Source organism: Heterodontus francisci, chromosome 8 (assembly GCF_036365525.1).
Source record: "Heterodontus francisci isolate sHetFra1 chromosome 8, sHetFra1.hap1, whole genome shotgun sequence".
Lineage (NCBI taxonomy): Eukaryota > Metazoa > Chordata > Chondrichthyes > Heterodontiformes > Heterodontidae > Heterodontus > Heterodontus francisci.
Window position 1 is genome coordinate 60282565 of NC_090378.1, and position 12049 is coordinate 60294613.

A 12049-nucleotide genomic window follows, 5' to 3' on the forward strand; every position below is an offset into this window, starting at 1 on the left:
ACCTCCAAAAATAAGCCACAGTACTTCCACAAATTTTGCCACAGCACAAGTAGGTCAAAAACACCTCACCTACATGTTTCATGCCTGTTCCTTTAGATAATGATGGTGGTGACATGTTCAGGTGAGAGCAATTAGCACATGCATACACTGGGCCTGCGCAGTCCAAGTTTCAGGAAACATGTACCAAATCAGCTGAAATGGTGTTTGACATCACATTCCAACCATTCCTGATGTTTCTGGTGCACATGTGCCACAACAGTGCAAGTGCCCTTCTCAGAATGGGGCACCATGTGGGCTGCGCCAGAAGAGTGCTGCATGCCATTTTCTTACTTTGGCGCAATGGAGCCCAAGTTTGTGGCCCAGAACTAAAAACAGAAAATACTGGAAACACTTAGCAGGTCAGACAGTATCTGTGGAGAAAGAAAGGTAGGAGTAATGTTTTAGGTCATTGACTTTTTGTCAGAACCAGATGTTCCAGATAAAAAGTTTATACAGAAGAACAGAGCCAGGGAAATTATGGCAGAGGGAAAAAGAAAAATACTGGTCTTGTGACCAGGTAGCGGTCAGGAGCTGATTAAATAACAGAAGTGAAATGGCTTAACAAAGGGAGGCAATAATGAGAGACATTAGAGAAACAGTATCTGTACAGAGGATGTATAAATGATTACAGCAAACAGAGGGCAGCTGGAAAATCTGGCAAGAGAAAAAGGCTCCAGTCACCTAGCAAGAAAAAGACAGATGACCCCAGGGATATAGACTGTTCCCAGGCATGTCGACCATTCCCAGAGCTGTGTACGAATAGGGGATCTTCAGCCGAAGAACCATCTGACAACCTTCATTTCTGGAATTGCTGGTGCATCCTCCTACATTATTAGAACCTGCTGTCTATGAAAATTGGGAACTGCTCTTGAGATCTGAAGTTTGCAAGTGAATGTGAAGACCAGAGGTTGAGAGTACTCAAAAAACAAAGAACAAAGAACAGTACAGCACAGGAACAGGCCATTCGGCCCTCCAAGCCTGCACCACTCTTGATGCCTGCCTAAACTAAAATCTTCTGCACATCCGAGGACCATATCCCTCTATTGCCAACCTATTCATGTATTTGTCAAGATGCCTCTTAAACGTCGCTATCGCACCTGCTTCCACCACCTCCCCGTCAGCAAGTTCCAGGCACTCACCACCCTCTGTGTAAAGAACTTGCCTCGCACATCCCCTCTAAACTTTGCCCCTCGCACCTTAAACCTATGCCCTCTAGTAACTGACTCTTACACCCTGGGAAAAAGCTTCTGTCCATGCCGTTCATAACTTTGTAAACCTCCATCATGTCGCCCCTCCACCTTCGTCGTTCCAGTGAAAACAATCCAAGCTTATCCAACCTCTCCTCATAGCTAATGCCCTCCAGACCAGGCAACATCCTGGTAAACCTCTTCTGTACCCTCTCCAAAGCCTCCACATCCTTCTGGTAGTGCGGCGACCAGAATTGCACGCAATATTCTAAGTGTGGCCTAACTAAAGTTCTGTACAGCTGCAGCATGACTTGCCAATTTTTATACTCTATGCCCCGACCGATGAAGGCAAGCATGCCGTATGCCTTCTTGACTACCTTATCCACCTGCGTTGCCACTTTCAGTGACCTGTGGACCTGTACGCCCAGATCTCTCTGCTTGTCAATACTCCTAAGGGTTCTGCCATTTACTGTATACCTCCCACCTGCATTAGACCTTCCAAAATGCATTACCTCACATTTGTCCGGATTAAACTCCATCTGCCATTTCTCCGCCCAAATCTCCAACCGATCTATATCCTGCTGTATCCTCTGACAATCCTCATCACTATCCGCAACTCCACCAACCTTTGTGTCGTCCGCAAACTTACTAATCAGACCAGCTACATTTTCCTCCAAATCATTTATATATACTACAAAGAGTAAAGGTCCCAGCACTGATCCCTGCGGAACACCACTAGTCACATCCCTCCATTCAGAAAAGCACCCTTCCACTGCTACCCTCTGTCTTCTATGACTGAGCCAGTTCTGTATCCATCTTGCCAGCTCACCTCTGATCCCGTGTGACTTCACCTTTTGTACCAGTCTGCCATGAGGGACCTTGTCAAAGGCTTTACTGAAGTCCATATAGACAACATCCACTGCCCTTCCTTCATCAATCATCTTTGTCAATTCCTCAAAAAACTCAATCAAATTAGTGAGACACGACCTCCCGTTCACAAAACCATGCTGCCTCTCGCTAATAAGTTTGTTTGTTTCCAAATGGGAGTAAATCCTGTCCCGAAGAATCCTCTCTAATAATTTCCCTACCACTGACGTAAGGCTCACAGGCCTATAATTTCCTGGATTATCCTTGCTACCCTTCTTAAACAAAGGAACAACATTGGCTATTCTCCAGTCCTCTGGGACCTCACCTGTAGAAAGTGCATTTCCTTGAACTGGAATTGAATATATATATTCAAGAAAGAGTTAGCTATAGCTCCTTGGGTTAAAGGGATCAAGGGGTACGGGGAGAAAGTGAGAACAGGGTACTGAGTTTGGATGATCAGCCATGATCGTATTGAATGGCGGTGCAGGCCCGAAGGGCCGAATGGCCTACCCCTGCTCCTATTTATCTATGTTTCTATACCAAAGACAGAAAGGTCAGAGGCACAGGCAAAATTAAAGAAGGTAGATTTATGAACTGAAGCACAATATTGCGGCTGCTGGATATCTGAAATTAGTATGGAAAATGCTGGAAATACTCAGCAGGTCTGGCAGCATCTGTGGACAGAGAAACAGAGTTAGTGTTTCAGGTTGATGACTCGTCATCAGAATTATAAGATGTCTATCCCTTGGTTCTGCTGATAGGCCATGAACCTTAAACAGAAGGTTTCTCCAGCCTTGCTTGCTGAGAATTTTGCATTTTCTGTTTTTATTTTAGAACGATTACCTACTTCATCCTCTAAGGAAGATCATTCACATGTTGTTAGCCTGATCCAACAATGAAGCAGATTAATGCTTTTGGAATGAGCAGGAATGACAAACCCAGGAAACATGAAGATTACCTTTACCCAACACACTATTTCAGGCACGACATCACTGGGATTTAAAAGGATTTTATTCAGCATCTTAAAACCTTCTGCTTGCTCTCTCTGATTCATTCAATAACCAAACAGGATCACACAGTGAAGGGATCAAGTGACCAACATTATTAACCTCAATTATTCACATTATTCATTCACGACTTGGATGATGGCACAGTAAGTCATATATCCAAATTTGCTGATGATACAAAGTTAGGTGGCATTGTAGGCAGTCTAGATGATTGCATAAATTTGCAGAGATATTGACAGACTGGGTGAGTAGACAAAACTGTGGCAGATGGATTTCAATGCAGGCAAGTGTGAGGTTATCCATTTTGGACCAAAAAAGGATAGAGCAGGGTACTTTCTAAATGGGAAGAGGTTAAGTACAGTGGATGTCCAAAGAGACTTGTGGGTTCAGGTGCATAGATCTTTAAAATGCCACGAGCAAGTGCAGAAAATAATCAAAAAGGCTAATGGAATGCTAGCCTTTATATCCAGAGGATTGGAATATAAAGACACAGAGGTTAAGCTGCAGCTGTATAAAACCCTGGTTAGACCCCACTTGGAGTACTGTGAGCAGTTCTGGGCACCACACCTTAGGAAGGATATACTGGTCTTGGAGGGAGTGCAACGTAGGTTTACAAGAATGATACCTGGACTACAGGGGTTAAATTACGAGGAGAGATTACACAAATTAGGCCTGTTTACGCTGGAATTTAGAAGGTTAAGGGGTGATCTGATTGAAGTCTTCAAGATATTAACAGGAAAAGACAGGCTAGATAAAGATAAACTATTTCCACTGGTTGGAGATTCTAAAACTAGGGGGCAAAGTCTAAAAATTAGGAGCAGACTGTTCAGGAGAGATGTTAGGAAGCACTTCTTCACACAAAGGGTGGTAGAGATTTGGAACTCTCTCCCACAAACAGCAGTTGAAGCTGGAACAGTTATTAATTTTAAATCTGAGATCGATAGATTTTTGTTAAGCAAAGATATTAAGGGATATGGGCCAAAGGCAGGTATATGGAGTTAGGCCACGGTTCAGCCATGATCTCATTGAACGGTGGGACAGGCCCGAGGGGCTGAATGGCCTGCTCCTGTTCCTATCTTCCTGTGCTGGGAAGACACACATGAGGGAGCAACCTCCTGTTTGACAGATTGTGATGTCACAGTGACATTTTGACCATTCCTTCAATGTATAGCAAGATTGTTTCCCAGCAGTGGAATGAACAATTTGCTGCTCTAGCACGTGTCTTACTTGTTCAGTGCAGCACCTTTCTATATCTTCATGTCATCACGATAGGCAGTTCTCTCTTTCTCTATTTGTTAGCCACTTAAAAGTTAATTCTTATGCTCATTACTTAGAGTTTGGAGAAGAATTTAACCTCCCAAATTGCTGCATCACCCCATCTTACCTCCCACCTTACCCCCTGCCCACTTACTTACCTGAAATGTCTGAATGTATTTGGACAAATAGAAGATTCTTGCTCAATCCACCACACATAAAGAGAGTGTTGATTTGATGTCCTGCTTTCTGCATTGTTTCCAATATATGACGGGTTCCCAGCTGAATAAAGGTAAATAGAACCATATATTTAAGTTCAGAAGCAATTAAACAATTGCAATTCTCATTTCTTACATTCATCACTATTAGATTTCCAGAAGAATTACCCAAAATATTTTGTTAAAATGCGAAAAAACAATTTAAGCAAGAAATGCCAATTACAATTACTCATTCCAATATGTGGGGCAAGAAATTCGACTTGTGTCCAAAACAGGCAACATGTCAGTGCGCGGTCAGTCCCTGCATGAGGCCCAATCTGGATTAATCTTTGGGCCTCTTTCAAATATTGTTGGTGAAAAGGCATCCTGCTGCAGCTCGCCGGTTGCTGGTTTGGGAGGGCGAGTAATTGGCCAGTTCTTACACTGATCCAGCTGGCAGCTTGGGTCTGGGGAGGAGGTGATCCCCTGAAGGGATTGTTAACACACTGGTCGCAGGCTGTAGTATTCATGTTGGCCAAAAGGAACACTCATGCTTCTCTTTGGTCGACAAAAATTAAAATGAAATATTGCCTCCAGCAATCCCTTTAAGGAATTACTAGTTAGCTCATTCAATGCTTGATACAACTAGGCAAAGCATACTCATAAGTTCAGCTCATTTGTACATGAATTTCATATCGGGGAACTACAACCGGCATCAGGCCACGAGTTGCATGTAGGCTAATGACTGTTTCAAAAGTTGCCCAAGCCAATACGAAATCTGGTAGAGTTCAGGCATGACAGATTGGAAGACAGATCTCTGGGGCCTAATGGTATTATTACTCCAGAAAATTGGGCGGCCATGAGTTGGATTTCTACACTATGGTGCAATTTTCCTCAGATAAACATTTAATTTGTAATGTTATTACTGAGTGCCTTTCTTATGTTTTGGACGTTGTTACCTGTACCTCTTTAAGAGACCCTGAGAAAACCAGAGTGTCAGCTCCTCTTTTTCTACCTCTTTGAAAAAACCCTGTGAATCCAGAGTGTGATAATTGAAACCCCTGATGCCACATTTCTCCTAGAAAGCCTACCAGACTACTTCTCAACATCTCCAGAATGAACTGCTTCTGAAAAGATCCCAGTGACACTTCTCCATATACCCGGACGCCAGACCAAAAGGGACAAGTGACATCCTTCCATATCTTCTTTTTTCTTCAAGAATCAGCAAGTATTTGGTCAAAGTATTTTTCTTCCTTTTTTTTCTGTAAAAGGCCTCGGCAGAGAGAATTTATTTATTTTTTCAGTGTGTATGTGAGTTTGTGTGTTGGGTATTTAAAAAGGGAACTTTCATATTTCAATATGTGTGTTAATGCTTTGCTTCGTTACTGGATAAGTCTTGTTTTTACAATAAACTGATAATTTTGTTGTTTATTAAAGAAATCTGGTTGGTGTATTTTATTCTGGGATAAAGAATCGAGTCTATGATTGACCATATCGGTAACTGGGTAAACATTTGAAATATATGCTGTGACCTGTGGAGAAATGAAACTAGGAAAGACAGTGCACTTGCCCCGCCGCAGTCGTAACAACGTACTTTGATTTGTCATGCAGGCCCCCACCTGCCAAGACTGAGGCACATTAATTTCACCACATGGTCCTTAAATTTCAAATTGTTGCTGGGAAGAAGTGAAGGCCTATTACAAGGGGTTGCTAAGCCCCTGGCTGGAAGGACATTTTTGCATAAGACTAGCAAACAGTGTTGGAACAATGGAGTTATCCCCTGCTCCCAATGCACAGAAGAGACATGGTCATACCAATTTAGTCACATGACTAACTGGCTGTTGCAGAGTTTGAACTGAGAGTTTTAAATTGGAGAAACAGGGTTTGAAGACTGTGTTCTTGGATTGAAAAGACCTCCTCTCCTCCTGTCTGCTCCCATCTCTTTCTCATGGAACTGAAACCCACTGAAGACACGTTAACTCCAAGAGAGAAAAGTCTCCTATGTGAACAAGGTTTAAGAAGAATACTGGGCCCCAACGAGAAGCAAGATCCACCTACAAACAAGGACTCAACAGTGAGCTCGAAGACCCATAACAAAAAATCTCTTCAGATATTGCATCAAACCTTTCCACTTTATTTTTCTTGATTTCTTTTCTGTCTCTATTTGCATGTGCATATTGTGTATGCATGCTAGCGTGGGGCATGGTGTGTATCCATAAACGTTAACCGAATTAGAGTTTTAAGTTTTAATGAATTTCATCTTTCTTCTTTAAACCTAAGAAAGTCTGTTTGTGCTCATTTCTTTGCCTTATAATTGGAAAGCGGTGAACAAGGATTCACCAAGGGGGAGCTAAAAACATGGTGTGTTTAAAATTAAACCCTGTTACAGCAAGACCAGGTGAGGGATGAGAGGGACCCCCTGCCTCAGTCGTAACATGTACTTTGATTTCGTTGGCCCAGATTTTGCTGGAGCTGGGCATCACTTTAGTCAGACTTTTTCCCTTATCCTGCAGCTGAAAAAAGTTGTGTGCCTTAAATTGTTGGAAGTGAAAACTGATAATGCCATGGCGAGGGCAATGAGGCATCTGGGACCTTAGTGAACAGCAGGACGAACAGTGTATTGCCTTAACCAATGAGATTTCAACATTGAGAAAGGAACAGAGGAATTACACAGAAGGAAATAGGATGAATTAGAGTCAAATCAGGTAGCAAAAGGAAATAAAGAGAGAGAAAGAAAGATTGGATTGAGAGAGAAAAAAAGAGGCAAAAAGAAAAAGTAGGAAAAAATATAACATTTTAAAAGTTTAAAAATCTTTAACAACAACTACCTGTAGGAATGAGACTCCACATTTGAGACTGTTCCCTTCTGGGTCAAAAAGGTTCACTGGCATTGCAGGCACATAAATCTCATCATTAAAAAGGTACTGTTAAGTTCCAGCTCTAACTTTCTGTTGTAAGTTTAATAGCATTTAATGTGTAAATGCAGCAACTTCATGAAACTCCTGGGGAAGTTGAGGGCGAGGTGCCATTTTCTCAAAATTAAAGGTGGAATGGGGTAAATCGTCCAGCATCTTGCTGAGATTCTCAATTCAGGGTATCTCTGCGGCGCTACAAGTTGCTGGACGACTTACATATTAATAATGGCATGCACGTTAAACTCACGGCTATTGTTCCAGCAAAATCTGGGCCATTATTGAATTCAAGGGAACTCTCAAGACTTACATTTGACTGGTGTGTGAAGGAAAAACAAAGTGTGTGCATCAAGAAGATAACAAAGCTGACAATATGTGGGAGCTGAGTACAAATTAACATGATTGTAAAAAATGGAGACTGAAAGAAAATCAATGAAAGACAATTAAGGGGCCAAGCAGAATTCACTGCATCATAATTGTAGATTCATCACAAACTGTGCATAAGCCACTTGGGCGAGTTACTACGTGACACTGAATATCTTTGGAGCTGCACATAGTATGAGTTGCAGTTTCAGGAGAAGGAGAAAAAAAAGACTTGCATTTATATAATGCCTTTCACAACCTCAGGACATCCCAAACGCTTTACAGCCAATTAAGTACTTTTGAAGTATGGTAACTTTTGTAAGGTAGGAAACGTACAGTAAGCTCCTACAACAGCAATGTGATAATGACCAGATAATCTGTTTCTGTGATTGTTGATTGAAGAATAGCTATTGGCCAGAACACTGGAGAGAACTCCCCTTCTCTTCTTCGAAATGGTGTCATGGGATTTTTATGTCCACCTGACAGGGCAGATTGGGCCCTAGTTTAACGTCTCATTCAAAAGATGGAAGAAGAGAATTGTGAGGCCCCCTAAAAAGGCATTCGTAAATAGCAATAAAAATGCATTCTGTGATTTTCGCAGAATCAACAGTTACCAGTATACACTGTGCCTCCTGCTGAAGAAAATACAAACTGACAAGTAGAAAAAACTATAAACAAGCTCCTCTGAGTTTTCGAAAAGGAGCGCAGACAATTTAGCAGAGTACAAAAATAGCCTTCACAGTTTCACAGTTCTGAAGCACTGCATCAGCAACTTACACTTTTCCCCCAAAATTAAGATCATTACCTAGAGTTCCTCTGTAACGTTGGCTGGCTCCCTCTTGGCGACAGGAATTTCACCAGGAGCCCAATAATCATGGATAATGACCTTAAACCCAGAAAAATGGGTTTGGGTTGCAACATTGTCAGAAGGCTGCGAGGAAGTCCTGCCCTGCCAGATTATTTTCACAAAGAGAACAATCCAGCCCAGGGAGTCCTAATATGACCTAAAGGCTTATATTAGTTGTTTTTGAACATAGTTCGAGTAGGACTGTTTTCCTTGGAGAAGGCTGAGAGGTGATTTGCTACAGGTATTCAAAATCATGAGGGTCTGGACAGAGTAGATAGAGAGAAACTGTTTCCACTTGTGAAATGATCGAGAATGAGAGGGGACAGATTTAACGTATTTGGCAACAGAAGCAAAAGTGATATGAGGAAAAAGTTTTTCACGCAGAGAGTGGTTAAGGACTGGAATGCACTGCCTGAGAGTGTGGTGGAGGTAGGGTCAATTGAAGCATTCAAAAGGGAATTAGGCTGTCATATGAAAAGGAAAAATGTGCAGGGTTACGGGGAGAAGGTGGGAGAATGGAACTGAGTGAATTGCTCTTTCGAAGAGCCAGCGTGGACACAATGGGCTGAATGAGCTCCTTCTGCACTGTAACAATTCTGCGATTCTGTGAATAGTATACAGGAAATTGAATTACAAGTATTTCCTAAATTAACATTGTAACTTTTTTAAATGTGTGGTATAACTTTAGAACCTGAATGTATTCCCCTCATATGAATACAATGATCACTTGCTTATGGCATCTCCACTTGCAAGTTTTTCTCTTAATTTGTAAATATGATTCCTTGTGCTTAAAATTGATATTCTTTTTCTTTTGGGCCTCCTTATCTCGAGAGACAATGGATACGCGCCTGGAGGTGGTCAGTGGTTTGTGAAGCAGCGCCTGGAGTGGCTATAAAGGCCAATTCTGGAGTGACAGGCTCTTCCACAGGTGCTGCAGAGAAATTTGTTTGTTGGGGCTGTTGCACAGTTGGCTCTCCCCTTGCGCCTCTGTCTTTTTTCCTGCCAACTACTAAGTCTCTTCGACTCGCCACAATTTAGCCCTGTCTTTATGGCTGCCCGCCAGCTCTGGCGAATGCTGGCAACTGACTCCCACGACTTGTGATCAATGTCACACGATTTCATGTCGCGTTTGCAGACGTCTTTATAACGGAGACATGGACGGCCGGTGGGTCTGTTACCAGTGGCGAGCTCGCTGTACAATGTGTCTTTGGGGATCCTGCCATCTTCCATGCGGCTCACATGGCCAAGCCATCTCAAGCGCCGCTGACTCAGTAGTGTGTATAAGCTGGGGGTGTTGGCTGCTTCAAGGACTTCTGTGTTGGAGATATAGTCCTGCCACCTGATGCCAAGTATTCTCCGAAGGCAGCGAAGATGGAATGAATTGAGACGTCGCTCTTGGCTGGCATACGTTGTCCAGGCCTCGCTGCCGTAGAGCAAGGTACTGAGGACACAGGCCTGATACAGGCCTGATATTAAAATTGATATATGACATTCATATGCCGTAGAGCATATAGCTTGCACAAGACTGGAATTATTTTCATGTACTACAGAGAAGCCTGTGTGGTACAAATATTCAAAAAGGGCAATAAGTCATCGCCGGATAACTCCAGGCCCATAAGCTTGATTTTGGTTATGTGCACTGTATGGTCATTTTGACAGAAAGACGATTAGAAACTCTCAATGGGGATTCCGGAAATAAGGTCGTGAAATTGGTTGACATCTTTATGGAAGATGCTGGACACATGTAGCCCAGTTGACACTGTATAACTTAATTTTCAAAAAGCTTTTGATAAGGTGCAACAAAATGAGCTACTTAATTTATTTTTTATTTGGTCATGGGATGTGGGCCTCGTTGGCTAGGCCACTATTTATTGCCCATACCTAATTGCCCTTGAGAAGCTGGTGGTGAGCTGCCTTCTTGAACCGCTGCAGTCCATGTGCAGTAGGTACACCAACAGTGTTGTTAGGAAGGGAGTTCCAGGATTTTGACCCAGCAACAGTGAAGGAATAGCAATATAGTTCCAAGTAAGGATGGTGTGTAGCTTGGAGGGGAACTTGAGGTGGTAGTGTTCCCATGCATCTGCAGCCCTTGTCCTTCTAGGTGGAAGAGGTCGTGGGTTTGGAAGGTGCTGTCTGAGGAGCCTTGGTGTGTTGCTGCAGTGCATCTTGTAGATAGTACACACTGCTGCCATTGTGCATCGGTGGTGGAGGGAGTGAATGTTGGTGCATGGGGTGCCAATCAAACGGACTGCTTTTACCTGGATGGTGTCGAGCTTCCTGAGTGTTGTTAGAGCTGCACTCATCCAGGCAAGTGGAGAGTATTCCATCACGCTCCTGACTTGTGCCTTGTAGATGGTGGACAGGCTTTGGGGAGTCAGGAGGTGAGTTACTCGCTGTAGAATTCCTAGCCTCTGACCTGCTCTCGTAGCCACAGTATTTATATGGCTACTCCAGTTCAGTTTCTCGTCAATGGTAACCCCTCGGATGTTGATAGTGGGGGATTCAGCGATGGTAATGTCATGGGGAGATGGGTAGATTTTCTGTTGTTGGAGATGGGCATTGCTTGGCACTTGTGTGGCACAAAAATTACTTGCCACAGACTGCTCCAGTATCTGAGGAGTCGTGAATGGTGCTGAACATTGTGCAATCATCAGCGAACATCCCCACTTCTGACCTTATGGTTGAAGGAAGATCATTAATGAAGCAGCTGAAGATGGTTGGCTTAGGACACTACCCTGAGGAACTCCTGCAGTGATGTCCTGGAGCTCAGATGATTCACCTCCAACAATCACAACCATCTTCCTTTGCGCTAGGTATGACTCCAACCAGTGGAGAGTTTTCCCTCCTGATTCCCATTGACTCCAGTTTTGCAAAGGCTCCTTGATGCCATACTCGGTCAAATGCTGCCTTGATATCAAGGGCTGTCACTCTAACCACACCTCTTGAGTTCAGCTCTTTTGTCCATGTTTGAACCAAGGCTGTAATGAAGTCAGGAGCTAAGTGGCCTTGGCAGAAACCAAACTGAGCATCACTGAGCAGGTTATTGCTAAACAAGTGCCACTTGAAAGCACTGTCGACTACACCTTCCATCACTTTGCTGATGATTGAGAGTAGACTGATGTAATTAGTCGGCTTGGACTCAACCTGCTTTTGGTGTATAGGACATATCTGGGCAATTTTCCACATTGCTGTATAGATGCCAGTATTGTAGCTGTACTGGAACAGTTTGGCTAGGGGCGTGGCAAGTTCTGGGGCACAGGTCCTCAGTACTATTGCTGGAATGTTGTCAGGATCCATAGCCTTTGTAGTATCCGGTGCCTTCAGTTGTTTCTTGATATCACATGGAGTGAATCGAATTGGCTGAAGACTGGCACTT

The 12049-nt window shown here is 43.2% G+C and overlaps 1 protein-coding gene across 1 annotated transcript in view; it reads right to left on the minus strand.

Moving 5' to 3' along the window:
• Window positions 1-12049, minus strand: part of fggy (FGGY carbohydrate kinase domain containing) — a 478711-nt gene that overhangs the window by 138169 nt on the left and 328493 nt on the right. Inside the window, exon 13 of the mRNA XM_068037213.1 lies at window positions 4516-4636. Within this exon, the coding sequence (XP_067893314.1) occupies window positions 4516-4636 (121 nt within the window). The remainder of the gene's footprint in view (window positions 1-4515; window positions 4637-12049) is intronic.